This window comes from Bos mutus, chromosome 22 (assembly GCF_027580195.1).
Source record: "Bos mutus isolate GX-2022 chromosome 22, NWIPB_WYAK_1.1, whole genome shotgun sequence".
NCBI classification, from domain to species: Eukaryota; Metazoa; Chordata; class Mammalia; order Artiodactyla; family Bovidae; genus Bos; species Bos mutus.
Window position 1 is genome coordinate 9,971,810 of NC_091638.1, and position 18,992 is coordinate 9,990,801.

General features: G+C 41.9%; 1 protein-coding gene and 1 long non-coding RNA gene across 16 annotated transcripts in view; one reads left to right on the forward strand and one right to left on the reverse strand.

Annotated features, from left to right (window-relative positions):
• The window catches only part of ARPP21 (cAMP regulated phosphoprotein 21), a 162,520-nt gene extending 156,259 nt beyond the window's left edge, over positions 1 to 6,261 (forward strand). For all 15 annotated transcript variants that reach the window (XM_070359978.1, XM_070359974.1, XM_070359982.1 and 12 more), the window contains 2 exons: positions 4,197 to 4,345; positions 5,500 to 6,261. In XM_070359978.1, coding sequence (XP_070216079.1) covers positions 4,197 to 4,345; positions 5,500 to 5,757 — 407 coding nt within the window. In that variant the 3' untranslated portion in view covers positions 5,758 to 6,261. The remainder of the gene's footprint in view (positions 1 to 4,196; positions 4,346 to 5,499) is intronic.
• The window catches only part of LOC138984719 (uncharacterized), a 120,996-nt gene that overhangs the window by 5,261 nt on the left and 96,743 nt on the right, over positions 1 to 18,992 (reverse strand). The gene's annotated exons all lie outside the window — the stretch shown is intronic.

Below are 18,992 nucleotides of genomic sequence, written 5' to 3' on the forward strand. Positions count from 1 at the left end.
TGAACTATAAAAATTTAGCAAAGGGAGAAGCCAGTCCTGGATAAACATTTTTCTTTTTCATATTCTTCACCAGCTATGTCACAGCTGAACTACTGTAATTCCATCTCAAAACCATGTACGAAGAACAGAATTGGAATTTAGAACCAGCTACCCTGGTTCCTTAGAAGCCTGTGTGTGTTGGTTCACCCAAGAGAAGTCAGGTTTTACTTTTACAGATTATTAACTTTAGTCATTTGAAAAGACATTGTACCACATTAAGAATACTTAAACACAATAGGAAAATTGCACTACTTAGGTGGCTTGGGAAGGTGTTGAGAACTGTGTAGCTTCTTACTTTGCTCTGTAGATGCTGAGTTGGCCAAGAAGTTCATTCTGTAAGACGGTACAGGAAAACTCAAACGAACTTTCTGGCCAACCCAATATTTGCCCAATATTTGTAGTTAAGATACACCCTCCTCACCTTCAACCTTCATAACCAACAACAGCCAGGGAATCAAACACCTAAAAACACAGGTCATGACTTTGTCATTCATTCATTTCCAAAATGTTGGCTCCATAGCAATGTATGTACAAATAAGAGTTAAAATAGCATGTGTATCAATCATGCAAGTTTTAATTCCTAAATTGTAATTCCAATTTACATTCTGATTTTTCATAAATACACTACATCAAGCAAAATGTTTCCTTGACAGAATATTAATGAATTACCCTTGGACTACAAAGAGTATTCAATAACTGCCATATTTTAGTCAAAACAATGTTAAATTTCAAATCTGTAAGATCCAGACATTTTACATGTTATACCTCCTCAATCTTAGCAGAGGGGTATTCTTTTACTGGTCAGGAGGCATTTGTCCATTCCTGACCTTTTTACCTTCAGAAAATAAATGACGCATGTGACATGAAAATTGAATTAACCTCGACTGAAAAAGGAATGATACAAATAGCTAATGTCTTTACGATCGCCTTAGCAAGCCTCCAGGGCAGCTACTGTTGCTGTTTCTGTTTTGTACGATGCATTCTATCTGGCTAATCCTCAATAAATATGAAAAACAGATCATTTCACAGCTAAGAACTGACAAACGGGAACAGGCCTCTCATTTGAGCAGACGAGATAAGCAGGCTGCCACCATCTTCGCCTTCGGGCGAGCTGTGTCCCGGGCAGACCCTGTTAGTTCACTGAGGTCACTGCTATCAGATTTCTGTTTGTCTATTCCTAGACTGGAGTTCAGATTCACATTCCACACAGCCTCCTGTCTCAAGGACCTTTCTGCCGCCTACCTTCTGTAGCATCACTTAGAGCAGTGGGGCCCTCCGATTAAACCATTCCAGGTGTGACTTTCTTGCCTGGAGAGCGAACTGAGAAATGAATGGGGTTCATGAATATAAATTGGACTTTCCTTAACTTTTCATTTAGAAATTGTATGGCGTGATTCGCTCCCCACATAAATCTTTATTTGCCTTAAGTGTGTTGACTCTGGGAATCCTGGTGCAGAGCTGGTAGCCCATTGCTATGCGTGACTGGATGTTGAAGTTTACAAATCAGGCAGAAGTGGCTTGGGGAGGGCGACACCACGGCAGTGTCCCCACACCCGTGGGCTCAGCGAAGATGAACTGCATCCCCCTCCCACCACAGCCCGGGCCCGCACCTTTACTGGGATGAGGCCACCCGACCTCCTCATTCCTTTTCTCTCCTTGAATATTATCTGATAGCTACTTCCTCTTCCTACCAAGACATTCTGTTTTCTGTATGTCTTAGCAGCTCTATTATCATCCAACTGATTTTTCCCTTCACCCCAATTTTGGTTTATAGAGCTGATGTAATAAATGAATCTTTCATAGGCCATCTTGATTTATTTTTGAACAGACGCTGTGAAACAGAGTCATTCTGAAGATGACTCGGGACAGGCTGGAAGGATTCAATAAGCAAATGTATCCTCTTTAGATGTGAGGCCACCCGACCTCTCCTGCCCTCTCCCCTCCCCTTCTTCCCTCTCTTTTCTGTTTCCATCATAGCCATGTGTATCCTGCAATAGTACCCCCGAGACCAACAGGGGTTCACCCTAAGATCCAAGTATAAACCAGATTTTTTCAAAAGACATTTCTCTCATTTTCAACCTGTACTTTGACTGTTCAACCAGAAATAAGCACCATTACACAGACCTGAAGATGTGCTCACGTTGCTTGCTCTTTGCTATAGAAACAGGACATGGTAAGGAGGCTGTGATCATGAATTTTCTACAGTCATGCCAAGTTTTTTTTTTTTTTTAACATATATAACAACAATCCTTGCTACAGTGAATTTGATATGGCTAGTAGTAATGTCCTAGTAATAATAAAACAGCAACAGAATTTTTTTTTTCAGGGCCAATGGGTATAAGAATAAAAGGGGGAAATCCTAGAGAACAGATTTTTGCAATGAATGTTAAAAGAAATTTCTCCCTGCATATGAGGCATTGTGGGAGGTAGGGAGGACCGTGGCGTGGCCTTAAGTCACATTTCTTGTTCCCAAGTCTGATGATTTCTCCATATTGTATAAATTTCAAACACTTTGCCTTATTTATAAACCCTCTGGGCTAAGGTTATTGAGATCCAGTAGACCTGCAGAGCACATGTAAGGGAGGCTTTGACTGTGTACCCATGAACTCAGAATAACTGGAGGAAAGGTGGCCATGACCCTTAATTACATTCTTAGTATGTGGTGTCTATACTAGAATTTAAAATAACCTAGGAAGTAAAACCACTATTAAAATGGAGTAAGGAGAGTGATGTGAACATTTTTAAAAATGGGGCACAGAAAAGAAGGTCAGAGGATGGTTTCCAGGTTACGCCCTGGCTCCACTCACAGATGGGTGCAGGCACCGTCCCAGCCTCCTGACCCGGCTCGTCCCCGAGTTTGCTCTCTCGAGTGTCTCTGACTTTGCTTCATTTTCATCTCATTTGATGAACAGAGCTGATCTCTTAACTTAGTGGCTGTTTACAAGATACACTTCCACAGTATTTCTAAGGTGAATGAAAACATTTTTGGCCGAACACAGGATTGCCAAGTATTGTCTATTGTAAAGACGCTAATGTAATTTCATCCTTTCTCAATTGAAACTCTCACATACACTCAAAAGAAAGGCTATTTATGAACAATGGGCACTGATTAGGAATTTTTTACCCTTTGTTTCAATTTTTTAAATCTGATTGTAAAACTTAGTGTTCGCATCAAGAAAATGTAAAGCCTGTCTCCCAGAGAACCGTATTAAGACAGCAGTTGGCCTGGTTTCAGTACGATTAATAACAGGAGCTCTGGAAGGACCTTATTTTATAGCATGAAGGGAATCTGTTTTATTTCTCTATCACATGTCATCTTCACCAACATCATAACTTTCTTTCCAAAATTTATAAGAATAGTTGACAGCTTTGCTTTAAGAATGCATTTTAAACCACATCTTGTAGTAGGGGTTAAAATAATTAGAATAAATTCTGGTCCCCTTAAAAAAGAAAGAAAAGAAGCCCTACCAACTGGCCCACCCGGAAGGACACCAGCAGATACATTCTTTAAATTTTGTATTCTGTATAATCTATGATATATACATGGTCTCTTATGGGAGTGTTTTGCCAGAACGTTCTCTCGGGGGCGAGTGGTGGAACAGAATAAAAGTGTGACATACCTGCTGTTGTTGCCTTTGTCTGAGTCAACAAATATTGAATTAGGTCGAGTTGTGAGTCTTCTTGGGCACTAGGGCATGGAAAATAGAACGTGTCCCAAGTTAAGAGGCTGTTTGGTGATCTCTCTGTGAAGTGAGGTAGTGCAGGAAAGTCAGAGGGTGAGAAAATGAGTCAATTTAATAAAGAAAAACTTGATACTTTGTGACTTCTCCAAGAATCATTGAAACCAAAGCAAAAGACAGATCTGAAAGGTATAATTTACAGCAGTCAACCAACATCAGTAGAGGTTCCCATCTTTGTGTCATGAAGAATGTACCACTACCACAACACTAACCCTTGGATGGAAATATCAGTGAATTTTTTGGAGTCATACCCTCATCCACTCTTGAGAAGCAAAACATGCATAGTTAGGAAATAAGCATTCCTAATACAGAGTGAAAGGTCTTCAGGTTGGCTGGTGAAGAAGTTCTCTTACTCCATGCAATTTCATCTTCGTTCTCCTCGGTACAACCAGTTCAAAAGATGTTTCCTCTTTGCAGGTTACCAGCCAGTCTTGTCTGGTCAGCAGGGGTTCCAAGGCCTCATGGGGGTGCAGCAGCCACCTCAGAGTCAGGGCGTGATGAGCAGCCAGCAGGGAACTCCAGTGCAGAGCGTGATGGTCTCCTACCCAACCGTGTCTAATTATCAGGTGCGTGTCTGGAGCTTGGGAAACAGTGCTTTGAAAGCAGAACTTGCCGAAGTACAGGCTGTGGGTGTGTCCCCGTCTCAGATGGTTGGCTAGGTGGTAGGGGGTGCTAGGTGCCGTCGTGTTGATGATTTTGAGTCAAGATTACACTAGACAAATAGAAAACAGAAAATGTACATTTCTATAACACAAATGGCTTTTGAATGCCCTTCTAAGTCTGGTTCCATATAAACTTTCTATTCAGGAAGGAAAATTCTTTCAAGTTCTGTTCATGAAGACCTCTAGACATTCTGTTGAAATGGTACTTAATGAGAGACAGTCCTCGTGACAAATTTTTGTTTGTTTTGATCACAGCCAAAGAAACTTCATTTCACCACAAATTTAACTTATAAAGCTTTTTAAATGGCATCTCAGATTGATCTAAAGGGTATTTATTGGACCTGACAGTTGCATTTTCCAGACTAAACTCACATTGAGTATTTAAAGTGTCACACCCCCTTCTGTAATGTATATTCTGAAATTCACTGAGAGGGAAAGTGAAGGGTTGGTGAAGTATGTTAATCATTCAGCTTAGCTGCACCAAGGACCTCTGGCCCTAGAGACCCTCTCCTCAGTCTTCCTGCCTTGACCATCCTTGTTCACGTTGCACCAGTCTCTACTGCCAACTCAATATGAAATGTTCTTGAAAGTTGCAAGTTGAGAGTAAGGTAGGTTCGTAGGACAAGAGCCTCTGTTATTATCAGTGGCTCCAGGCCACTTTGCATAAAACCAGAATGGGAGTGTGGCTTTCCAAAACAGAGAGAAATCCAGAGAGGGGGGTGGTCCACACGGCAGTCCCTGGAGAGCCAGGAAAGGGGAAGGAAAGAGGCTCAAAGCTAACACTTTCTGAGCATTTACTTCTCACCAGACACGGCCCAAGTGCTGTTGCATCCTCCGGAGGCTCGATTTCAGGGGCCACTTTGAAGGAGGTGTCATTATGCATGTGGAATCAGAAAATCAGGGTGGTTAAATGCTTTGCCCAGTGTGAAACAGCTGATAAAAGGCAGAGCTGGGGCTCCAATCCCAAAGTGTGACTGTTTTTGATGACACGACCGTAGCTTGCGGGACACCCCGGAAGGCTCTCCTCATACAGGGACGTGTCTTGTGTCTCCACACAGGTGCCAATGACCCAGGGTTCTCAAGGACTGCCCCAGCAGTCATACCAACAGCCACTCATGCTACCTACCCAGGCCGGCCAAGGCTCCCTCCCAGCCGCCGGGATGCCCGTGTACTGTAACGTCACACCGCCGACCCCTCAGAACAACCTTAGGCTGGTGGGCCCGCCCTGCCCCTCCAGCACTGTCCCCGTGGTGTCGGCCAGCTGCAGGACCAACTGTGCCAGCATGAGCAACGCCGGATGGCAGGTCAAGTTCTGAGCGCTCCGGCTGTGGCCCGTGTCTTCCGACACTACCGTGGCCCTTTGCGGGAGGAGGAGCCAGGTGGGCAAACTCGCTGAGGACTTAAGTATTCACTCCACACCCAAATGACTGCTGCTGGTATTCTGTAAAAAAAAAAAGACTAATCCACACGTTAGCTGGTTAATGGTGCATATTTCCGTCATGTCCGCTAGGTATGCCTTTCTAGCTTAGCTAGTGACATGAATTCATCAAGGTAAGATTTTCTCCTACCACTGAATACCACTGTGTAGACGATACTATCCCTAATTTGGATTCTTAGTTTTGTACTTTGTGTTGAGTTTGTGATGCTAAGAAGTATTTAAAAAAAATTATATACTGCAATCACATTGTACCAAAGCTGTAATGGAAAAGAAAAGAATCGATGAATGGAAGGAATAATTTATATACACAATAGAGTTTTCTTTTTTTAATGGATATATACTGTATTGTAGTGTTTAATCGAAATAAAACTATTTGACCTTATGGAGGAAGGTCATGTTTTTACCACCAGTTTCTTTCACTCTCTGTTCCCCTGTGTGTTGGCTTGTGTCGCTTTTATCCCCTTCAAGCACTACTTTATAAATAATGCACAGAAAAGATATTCTGGGTGTTTGTAGATGAACTGGTATCACACTAGTAGGCAAACACGGCACCAACTGCAGTTTCTTGTCGTGAATACCACAGGGCTGGCTCCTGGAAATAAATGGCATGTGGCATATCCACTCATTGAACATACATTTTTGAAACGCACACACCTGGCCTTTAGTTTAGGCCCACTGAATGCGTGTAGCTGTACTTCACCAGCTGGGAAAATCCGCGAACAGCAGCTCTATACCAAATCCTGTGCTAAACCCTGTGCCAGCTCCATTCAGATTCCGTCCACCACCTGGGAAACAAGGAATCTTTGCTTAGAGGGAAATTAAAGGGCACAATCTAGGACTTCCCTGCGTGGCCCAGTGGTTGAGAACCCACCTGCCAATGCAGGGAACACAAGTTCAGTCCCTGGTCCAGGAGGATGCCACATGCCAGGGGGCAACTGAACCCGTGTGCCACAGCTACTGAGCCTGCACGCCCTGGAGCCCGTGTGCCGGAAGAGAAGCCACCACAGTGAGAAACCTGCTCTCCGCAACGAGAGAAAGCCTGTGCTCAGCAACGAAGACCCAACACACTCAGAAAGAAAGAAAGAAAGAAAAGAAACCAGCCCAGTCTAACTTCACCCATTATGTTGGGTCACATAGTGAAAAGTACCACATGTATTGACAGTAAGTCAGAAACTCAAAGGTGCTGATGCTTGTCCTAATGATTTAAAACAAGGCAAAATAAAGCAAGCATTTGGTTACCAAGATGCAAAACAGTCACACACACACACACAAAAACATCGAAAAGGCTGTTCCTGTATAATCTCAAAATGTTTACCTCCCTGTGGATTCTGCAGGTAAGACCATTTATGACAACCTTTGAAAAGTAACATCTGAGTATCATCTCTGGCCCTTCCAGGGGGTATTTAATGAGAGAATAAAACCCCACAGCTTTCACTTCACTATAGACGTACAATGACTAACAGTTCTGTTAACTCTATACCTAAAAAACACTTGCCAGTGAGAAGGATTTGGAAAGTATGTATGGGTAATTCCCATTATTTTTCACATTACCACATTCTGTATATTAGATTTTTTCATGTCCATGTCCTTTAGCTGGAGATGGAGTTAGGCAGCCAGATGCAAACCACCTTCCAGATTGAGTTCAGTCACTCAGTCGTGTCCGACTCCTTCTGACCCCATGAACCGCAGCACGCCAGGCCTCCCTGTCCATCGCCAACTCCCGGACTCCACCCAAACCCGTGTCCATTGAGTCGGTGATTACTGCTCCTTAATTTTACATTAATTTTCCTTTAAAAGGGAATTTCACACATACCATCATCACCTTCATTCCTCGTGAAGTCTGTTCCATTTCCCCACTTCTCAGTCTACTGACTTCATCATAAGTAAACCAGAACTATGACAAATGTTCTAAGAAAAAGGGATGTTGCATTTTTAAATTGAGCCATTAAACCAATAGGTTGAGTAGCTTTTAAACCAAGAGCTGCTCTGAGAAGAAGCAAACTGTTCGCCAAATTAGTATTTTCCCCTAATGGAAGGAGGCAGCTGACCAATATGGACTCATTTTTGAAATACATTTTCCATGGAGCCCTGTGACCCTGGCAGTGATCCCAAACCCAAGGATCCAAATATAGGCTGAATGTTTTTTTTTTTTTTTTATACTATTCTGAGAAATTTGAAGCACTTCTTTAATGAGTCTTAGAATTACTGAGCCTTCTTTCCCATGGATTTGAAGCCTACATCATGCTAAGTGTAAAGACAGATAGATCTTTGTTGTTGTTGGCCATTCTTTTCCAAATGTTTCACTCTCATATGTAGACATTTGACTTTTATTGCATAGCAAATCCCTTTACTTACTGTTTATAGCTGAGCCATCTTCCTTCCTTTCACTAAATGCTTGTATCCAGTATTACTTTATTCCTAATATCATGTTAAACTTACTTTACATTTGAATATTCGAGATGGCTGCGTAGGGAGACAGTTTTATTAGTGAAGCACTTCCAGAATTTAATTTACTGTCAGGAGAACATTCAATTGTTTTCACATTGATTAAAATTGTATTACAATCACATTTGGAAATTATATATATGTCTATAAACTTATATAGATACATATGTAAATAAATATACAGTCATCTCTGATGATTCTCCATGTGAAAGTAAAAGAGAACACAAGTGACTCATGCATTCATTTATTCAGCAAACTTTTACTGCATACTTGATTATATCCTAATTAGTGACACAATTCCAAGTAAGACTACCAATACATTTCATGCCCACAGATTTACTCTTGTAAGTTTTTTCATACATTTGGTTATCCTGTGATGGTTAGAACTGAATGTTCTAACTAGGATACCAATGAATTTCAGCCATTTTATTGTTTTAATATCATTCCCCAGCACGTGGAGTAGGATAAGACCGTGTGTTACATAACATTATGGAAATGGATTTATGTAAGTAATTATAAATATAGCTGGAGGCTAAGTCATAAATCACAAAACAAAATAGCTGGGGTAGGGACGTGCCTGGTGGTCCACTGGTTAGGACGCTGCACTTCCACCACAGGGAGCATGGGTTCAGTCCCTGGTGGGGGAAGTAAGATCACCTGTGCCGCGTGGCGCAGCCAAAATACAGGGGGAAAGTGGAGTGCATATGAGCCAGAGCAGCTTCTCGAGAAGAAGGACAAAGCAGGCACAGCCGGGAAGGAGAGTGGCAGCAGAAACGGCTTTTGCCGTCAAAGTAAGTGAGTGCTTGGACTCAGCCTCCACTTTTGCCGTCAAAGTAAGTGAGCGCTTGGACTCAGCCTCCACTTTTGCCATCAAAGTAAGTGAGTGCTTGGACTCAGCCTCCACTTTTGCCGGCGGTTGGCACGGGAGGCCGCTTCCATGCGCCTGTCCCCCAGCTGCCTGTATTCTGCATACACGGGCACATCCAGGACAGAGGGGCATGCCCACCCTCACCAGCACCGGGGTGCCCTCATGGGCAAACTCATCATTCCCAGGCCAAAAACAATCAAAGAACTGCACATACCTCACCCTAAAGGTGGAGTCCAACCACATCTTGCACACTTTAAAATCCAAGCAATATCTTAAAACAGTTTTTCTAAAACATTTTCTTTCCATAGAAGACTTTTTCCTTGGGATATTTATAGTTGTTAGATTAAACCTGACTGTTCCCAGGACAATTATAATTGGAAGACAAGGTTAATGAAGGCCAAACAATCTTTTAAAAAGCTATCTGATTTCTGGAAACCTTTATGATATAACAGGGAAGCATAATTTGCATATTTTCTCAAACATATTTGAACGAAATGTCCTCTTCACAGAATATATCAACAGACTAATATTATGAGGTACATATATTTTTAATTATATTAAGGCATCTGAAACCAAGAGTACAAACACGGTTATTTTATTTCTATAGATACCATATTAGACTATTATAAAGGGTAAATGTAATAATACTACAACCTCACTTCCAGCTGTGACATCTTTGGGTAACTGCCCCTGGAGTGCATTATTTACTCCTTGAACACATGAGCTGAAAGGTAAGCCTTGGCACCAATATTTCTGGACTTTTCAATTCTTAATATTAAAGGACTTCATATTTCTATTTATGTCTAACATGGTAGTAACAGTCATACAGCTATGTAGATATAGTTATTCCAAATGATCTTTCAGATCTCTATGTGAGTGTAAAAGAGAACAAGACTGATTTATGCATCCAAGCATTGATGCCTTTTTATTCATTTCAAGACCTTGTACCACAGTCTGTGGAGCCTGTGCCTTTAGGAACTTCATGAGTTTTCAGAATAAATTATACCAAATAACTAACTAAAAATATAGGAAGCTAGTCATAGGTCTTTTATTTTAAATATAAGACACATTAAAATGGGATTCTGGAGAAGGAACGGGTGGCTTCTGGCTGTGGTTTTATGAGGCTTTTGACTGGGGCCCTGTTGAACAGATGGAATTGGAGCCTGCAAACCTTAGTGTGGATGAGCCCCAGCCTAGCCAGGAGAAATGCCTAGGGAGAGAAAAAGGAAGAAAAAGATGAACTACAGTAAGTCCCCTACAGACAAATAAGTTCTGTTCTAAGAGTGCATTCGTAAGTCTAAATTGTGTGAAAGTCCAACAGTTAGCTTAGGTCCCCAACTAACACAATCGGCTATATAGTAGTGTACTGTAATAGGTTTATACTACTTTTCACACAAATGACACACACACAAAAAAATAAAAAATAAACATTTTTAATCTTACAGTCCAGTATCTTGAAAAGTACAGCAGTGCAGTACAAAAGCTGGCATACAGGGGCTGGTATCAAGTGAACAGGCAAGAAGTTACCGACGGGAGGAGGGAGAGCAGGTGGGAGATGGCAGAGCTGAAGGACTGTCAGCAGCAGAAGATGGAGAGCAGACTGCAATTTCACTCATGCCTGATGTTGATGCCATGGGTTCTGGCTCCTTGCTAGAACCAGAAGCACATTCACATCTCTGAAAGTTCACAACTTGAAGGTTTGCGTGTTGGGGACTTCCTGTATAGGTTGGCTGGAGTGGGAGGTGAAGCACAGAAGAAAAGGAGAGACTGAATAATGGGAAATTGACAGAGGGCCTGGCTGGGGTGATCTTGAAAGCAGGTCAAGAGTTAACAGGCAACCAGAGGCTCCTGAAGATTTGGGAATGACAAGTCATGTGATCTCAGCCATGGTTCATAAAGAAGCATGGGCCTCAGCAAGTGGTATGGATGAGACTTGAAAAGGATCTTCCTTCAGAAACCAGAGATGAACACAGTAATAGTGATGATCGGGTGCTGAGCAACAGTGAGCATCAGCATTGTTGGGCTCAGTCAGAAATGAGTCCTAGATCTTAAGTCTTAGCAATTCTGTTTTTATGGGCAGCAAAGCTTTAGTGCTACGTATTTCCTTCTTCCCTCATGGACAGAAGCTTCTGTACCTAAGCGCACTGTCTTAAGCTGCATCACAAGGCACAGTTCCTACAACCTTTTAAGGTAAATGAGACTGAAGAGAAAACTGAAACAGCACAGGGGGGCTGCCAAGTCTCCATCACGATGTATCTTGTATCAACCGCCAATATGCAGCAACAACAGATATCAACTGCCTAGTCGCTCTTGTTAAAAGACAAAACAGAATAAAACTGGTGAGACATTTATCCATTCTGGCTCACAAGACAGTGTTTGTTTTTTTTTCTGTACTTTGCCGGATACCACTTCTTCTATACAGGACCAAAAATATTTGCTTCCTCCCCTATTATTCTGTCTAAAACCCTCTTTACTGAGAAAGCTGTTTTCATTAGGGCTTTGACATTATTTTCCAGTAGTCCTCAGCTGTAGTGTCTGTTTTAAGTTCAAGTTGCCTTCTGTGAAGTTTTGCAACCTCCAATCTTCTCCTTCCAAAGTAGATTTACCCCTATTACATGTCATCAGTGGCAAGAGCTTTTCACTCCTGGAACTGGGCTCTCTGCTGCTCCAGCATTGTGCACACGTTGAGGGGGAGAGGCATCTGATACTATTCTTCCATGGAGGAAAATCACCTCCTGATTGATGTCCTAACAGAGAACCGGGTCATCTACTGGGCACGAGGCTGCTTCTGCTCAGACAATAATAACCAACCCCCTGACTGCAGATGTGCAGTGAGTGCTTTGACATTCAAGTTTATTATTTGATTTGTTTTGTTTCACTGCTTTATTCCATATTCCTCTCACTGTTGTTACAGGAGGAGAGGGAGTCAGATACTGAGCAAACAGGAGGAGACGTAAATCTGAAGAGGGGTGAGCCTTGAACCCGGGATTTGATGAACAGTCAAGGAGCAAACACATCAGGCATTCATGATAATGTGTATACCACTGATGCACTGGTCAGACTGATTGGGCTAGATAGCATCCTGTTGGAAAAGAGTTGCTTTTTGAATGTTCAAGACCTCACTTCTTCAGAGTCTGGTGCAAACAGGGGATGGCGGGGGTGGCGGCGGGGGGGTGCTCATGTGGGGGTAGAGAAGGAGAAGAGGACACAGAATATAGAGGTCCTGGAATTAAAAATAGGACAGCTTATTGTGAAATTTGACGGGGGAGGTTGGCCATGTTGTGCAGCATGTGGGATCTTAGTTCCCCAACTAGGGATCAAACCCACACCCCTTGCACTGGAAGCAAAGAGTTTAAACCAGTGGGCAACCAGGGAAGTCCCTATTGTGAGGTTTTGAATCATGTTTCTTGTTAAGAGATCCAACATCCCCATAGGAATGGTCCAGTAAGACAGATCTGGTTAAATGTGGGGATGACATAGGGCCTTACTGCTCCCTCTGTACCCCAGAGGGTTTTATTGTGTTAACAGCTTGGAAACCACTGCTGTTTGTGTTGCCATAATGCTATCATAAGACTCCCACCTTCTTGTAATTGGATTTCTTTGCATACAGAGTTTGCAGCTGCTTCTCCTGGGTTCTCCAGCAAGTAAGTCAGTAGGCACTGCTGTCTGTGCACAGATGTCATCTCCCTTTTACATCAAATACCTCAGCTCACTGGAGAAGCAAATGGCAACCCACTCCAGTATTCTTGGCTGGACAATCCCATGGACGGAGGAGCCTGGCAGGCTACAGTCCATGGGGTCGCAAGAGTCGGACATGACTAAGCACAAACACACCCTTCTATTACAGGGTGATTGGAAGAAACATCAAGTATATAGTGCCATCTGAATCATATATATCTGTCCCATGAATTGTTTCTAAGCTTATTAAAAACAGAAAAAAAATTTTTTTAAGAAATAAGACAATCACCTATCTTTTTCAAGTGCTTAAAATTTGTCTACAAGGAGGAGGCCACACTTTCCAATGAAACTCAAGAGCCAATTTCATCCTTTTCAAAAGAGAGAGGAGTTACTTAAAGTGCTTAATGGTAATGTAATAGAGAGCAATGGCCTGAGACTGAAAAATGCAGCAATTTGAATTGGACATTAAGAAAAATTTCACTGGAAGCAAGGGCAATTATACAATGAAATAATTTCCTAAGGGAGAAACAGTGAGACGCTGTTAAAAAGAGTTGTTTAAAAGAGTAGATTAAAAAAAAAAAAAAAAAAACACTTGCAGCTGAGGCTGCTGGAAGATGGTTTTATGATTTATTGCTTTACTGTGGCCACACGCCATCCTCTCTGGAGATTTCTCAGGCTCAGCTAGCTTACCTTCCATTAATGAAGGACCTGCATGGTGCCCAAGGACTATGATGTCTGTATTCTGTTTTTTATGCAAAAATGTAGACTTGTAAATGGAATATCCATGAAAGAGGCAAGGAGAACCTAGAAGGCTCTAGTTGTTCAAAATCCACTCTGTGTCAGCATCCTAGGGTATTTTACACACACACACACACACACGTGTATAAGTACATACATCTCTCTCTCCCTCGGCCCCTCTGTCCCTCTCTCTCCCCATCCCCAATCTTATTTAAACCTTCTGCAACCAACTGGTTGATCTGTTCAAACTGGTGGCCATTCATCAGTCAGTACTACTGGCCATGAGGATGCATGACATGATTATTCCTTCACACAAACTGCTGCATGTGCAGCACAGGGCAGATAAAAGCATCCTTTACCTGAGGTCAGGAGCCTTGCTTTTGATCCTAGCTCCACGATCAAGCACCCTCAGAAACTAACGTCTGGGTCTTGCTTGTACAGTTTTCTAATCATTGCTATTTCTTTCTTTCATCATCTGTTCCCTCCCTTATCAGGACCAGCGATTTTCCAGCCAGTGTACATAGGGATTTAACACTAGTTATCAGCCTACCAGCAAGGATAGGAAGAGAGGGCATCTGCTGAGGGGGAGAAGGGATCCCATGGAGATTCCCAGCCAAGTGCTGGGGAGGAGCCACTTCCACGCCCTCCAAAGGTTCAGAGGGGCCTGCAGAACCAACATCCCCTGGCCCTTCTATCAGGACACCCCTATGCCACATTCCAGGGTTTCTGGTTTTCTCATCCAGAGACTATAGCATTGCAGACCTATTCAACTGAACATTCAATATCTCTGGAGCTCTGAAATTATGAGGTTTTATGTTTGCTGCTCAGCTGTGTCCCCTCTCCTACTGCAGAAGTTGGAAGCCTTTTTATGCACTCCCAGAGAGGCCCTCTGGCTCTCATCCTTAAGACTTGTGAATGGTCTTTGGTTCTTTGTTAGCCTCCTTGCAGGGTGAAGATACCACTTAGCAGTACCTCTAGCCACCTCACCTCTCTGCTGCCCTGTAGACATTTTCTCCTAGTGCCTTTCATACGCTTGAACTTTCATCCCCACAAGGGCATCTTCCCCATAATGAGGCTTGACCCCTTCACCACCAATGCAATATTCAGCAAGGCCACCACATGCCAAGGAACTCAGGATGGCATCTTATATCCACTCTTGGCACCATCTGTATTAGTTCAAGTCTCTGAAAAGCATATGCCAAGATGGAATTAGACTTTTTAAAGACGTAGGAGGAAAATCCAATAAGGAGAAATGTATAGGGAGCTGCAGAAAGCCATCAGAGTCATTTGACCTGATGCAAGTCTGACATCTGTGCAGGAGAGAGAAAAAGGCTTAGAATTCAGAGCAACTCAAGAAAGTTGCAGCAAGACCTATAGAGAGTTCTCAAGTCAAAGTCTCTGTCAGAGACCCACACGTCTAGAGAGCGAGCCTACTTTAGCATCTCTGCTGAGCTCATGAAGGTCTTGGGCAGCATGTTGGCCTTGGTGGAAAGGTAGTCATAATTTTTAGAGTCCCCACTGTCAGAGACATGAGAAGTGCATTCCTCTGGCTGCTGTACAGAGGGACCCGGAGTCCTTTTAGCTTGAGAAGTCAACCTTCTGTATGGCTAAGTCCTCTGCATCCAGTCAGTGGATAAGAAGTGTGAGAAGGGACATATCCCTCTGTGCATGTGGATGCACTTCATTGCGTGGAAAGTCTGAGAAACGTGGGCCTGGCTGGGGACCACTTAACAGCAAGAAGTCCACAGTATGGAAAAGGAGATGCAAGCCTTCGATGGACACTGGGTCCTTCCTGCGACTGAGAATAAATAAAAGTGGAATGGAAATGTTGTTACTCTGATGGGATGAATGATGAAAAGAGAAAGAAAAACACTATGAAAAAGGGAAACTTCCCCAGTGGTAAAGTGGCTAAGACTCCATGTTCCCAATGCAAGGGGCCTTGGGTTCGACCCAGGTTGGGGAACTAGATCCCACGTGCCACAACTAAAGATCCCACATGCCGCAACAGAGGTCAAAGGTCCCACATGTCACAAGTGAGACCTGGCAGAGCCAAATAAACACAAACAATAACAACAACAATATTAGAAAGGAAAAATGGGGCCTAATTATAAACAAAAAAAATAGTATGGATGCTATGAACAACTTTATGCCAATAAATTTGAAAAATGGATACCATATTACAAGATATTGATTACCAAGAATGACAAAAAGTAAACTCACAACCTGAATAACCTAACAGATTAAAATAATCTGCAGTAAAGATATTCTAATCCCCAAATACCAGTCTCAGAAATGTTTACAAGGGAGTCCCACTAAGCCACTTTATATGTGTTCTATTAGATTTTTCTTAAGGCTACCCCCCAAACAGCAGATAAGTGCTAAAGCCATGAAATCAGAACAAAACAAGGAAAGAATAAAGACAGTCAAATCATAGTTCAAACTCATTCTTGAAAGCAGATGCAAAATATTTGCAATTAAATATTAACAAATGCAGGGCTTTCCTAGTGGCTCAGTGATAAAGAATCCTCCTGCAATGCAGGAGATGTGGGTTTGATGGCTGGGTCAGGAAGATCCCCTGGAGGAGAAAATGGCAACCCAATCCAGTATTCTTGCCTGGAAAACTCCATGGACAGAGGAGTTGGGCACGACTTAGCGACTGAACAACATTAACAAATGCAACCCAGCAACATGTACATGTGTGATCTCGTGAGAAGAAACCAAGCCTGCTGACATCTTGATCTTAGGCTGGAAGGCTTCAGAGCTATGAGAAAATAAAATTCTGTGGCTTAAACCACCTCGTAGGTCGTATTTTACTATGGCAGCCTAGCAGACTCACTACATCAATTCTCCACATATTAAACAACTCAAACTTATTATAAACAATGTTCAACCTATTTTAAAGGAATTTCAAAAGTCTATCCTAAAGTTCACATGGAACAGCAAACAGCTAAGACCATCAAATACATGTGGAGGAGCAAGATGAGGATGCTGCCCAAATAAATATCAAGGCATTTTATAAAGATACACAGTTAACATTTCATGGTTTTAACACACCAATAAATTAATATATCCCTCAGAATAAAATAAAGGGCCTAGACCCAAAGACATCCACAAATAAAGATAATGACACACTAACTGTGGGGAAATGATACTTTATTCAATGATAGGAATGAGTTAATATGTAGTCTCTATGAAAAAATAAAATATTTTATCTCACAAAACATAGAGAAACAACATTAAAGTAGCTGAAAATCCTAAATGAGGTAAGTGATGGATATGTTAATTACCTTGTCAAGGAACCATCTTTCACTACGGATACACGTATCAAATCACCATGCTGATACTTTATCTTGTAGTTTTATTATTCAATTATACCTCAGTAAAGCTGAAAAATTCTAAATACAAAATACAAAGCTGTAAGATATTAGGAGAAGCTACAGAAGAACATCTCATGTCCTCAGGTTATATATTGATTTTTTAAACGAAGATACAAAAGTCACAATAAATAAAAAGTACTAGTAAATTTGATCACCATAAAATTCAAGATGACTCCAAAGAAATGTGACCATGACAAGGTGAAAGGAGAAGCTACTGACTAAAAGATACTGTACACATTCAAAATGCATAAAGAACGCTTATAAAGCTACAAAAAAAGACATACAGCCCAATGTAAAAACAAAGAACTGAACTGAACAATCAATTCACAGAAGAGTAAACCTAAATGGTTCGATACACATATTGAAATAAAGGCTCAATATAACTAGTGTTCAGGAAATAAATTTAAAATTCCATATACTATTTTACTTTCCACCACATAAGCAACAGTATGTGAATCAATAACTTCAGGATGTTCAAGCTGGATTTAGAAAAGGCAGAGGAACCAGAGATCAAATCGTCAACATCTGTTGGATAATAGAAAAAGCAAGAGAGTTCTGGACATCTACTTCTGCTTCACTGACTATGCTAAAAGCATGGACTGTGTGGATCAAAGCAAACTCTGGAAAATTCTTCAAGAAATGGGAATACCAACCAAATTACCTGTCTTCTGAGAAATCTGTATGCGGGTCAAGAAGAAACAGTTAGAAAGGGATATGGAACAATGGACTAGTTCCAAATTGGGAAAGGAGTACGTCAAGGCTGTATATTGTCACCCTGCTTATTTAACTTATATGCAGAGTACATCATGAGAAACGCTAGGCTGGAGGAAGCACAAGCTGGAATCAAGATTGCCGGGAGAAATATCAATAACCTCAGATAAGCAGATGACACCACTAAGGTAGAAAGTGAAGAGGAATTAAAGAACCTCTTGATGAGAGTGAAAGAGGGGAGTGAAAAAGTTGGCTTAAAATACAACATTCAGAAAACTAAGATCATAGCACCCAGTCCCATCACTTCAATGCAAATAGATGGGGAAACAATGACAGACTTTATTTTCCTGGGCTCCAAAATCACTGCAGATGGTAACTGCAGCCATGAAATGAAAAGCTGCTTACTCCTTGGAAGAAAGGTTATGACCAACTTAGACAGCATATTGAAAAACAGAGACATTACTTTGCCTACAAAGGTCCATCTAGTCAAAGCTATGGTAATTCTAGTAGTAATGTACAGATGTGAAAGTTGGACCATAAAGAAAGCTGAGCACCAAAGAATAGATGCTTTTGAAACTATGGTGTTGGAAAAGACTCTTGAGAGTCCCTTGGACTGCAAGGAGATCAAACCAGTCCATCCTAAAGGAAACCAACCCTGAATATTCATTGGAAGGATCGATGCTGAAGCTGAAGCCCCAGTACTTTGGCCACTAGATGTGAAGAACTGACTCACTGGAAAAGACCCTGATGCTGGGAAAGATTGAAGACAGGAGGAGAAGGGGACAACGGAAGATGAGATGGTTGGATGGCATCACCGACTCAATGGACATGAGTTTGAGCAACCTCTGGGAGTTGGTGATGGACAGGGAAGCCTGGCGTGCTGCAGTCTATGGGGTCACAAAGAGTCAGAATGACTGAACAACTGAACTGAACTGAATTGACGAGCAACTGAAGTGAATTGACACAAGCAACAGTGAACAAATGGAGCAGCAGTTAAATATTAGGTGAGAATGAGAAGCTCTTTTCCACAACTGGGGGTGGAGGGTGGGACTGCTATGTAAGCCAGAACAATCACTTTGATAAAAAAAAGGAACATTATGTAGTAAAGTTGAAAATAAGTCTATCTAGCATACAAAAATACCACTTGTAGAAAAATGGCCCAGAGTACCCTGTGCATAGGTAAACAAGAACACACAAGAATGACTAATGTCAGTTTTTTAAAAAAAGAGAAAAATTGGGATCAGCCTGAATGCCTACTAGAATGGATGGATGCATTCATACAAAGGGGTCAGGGAC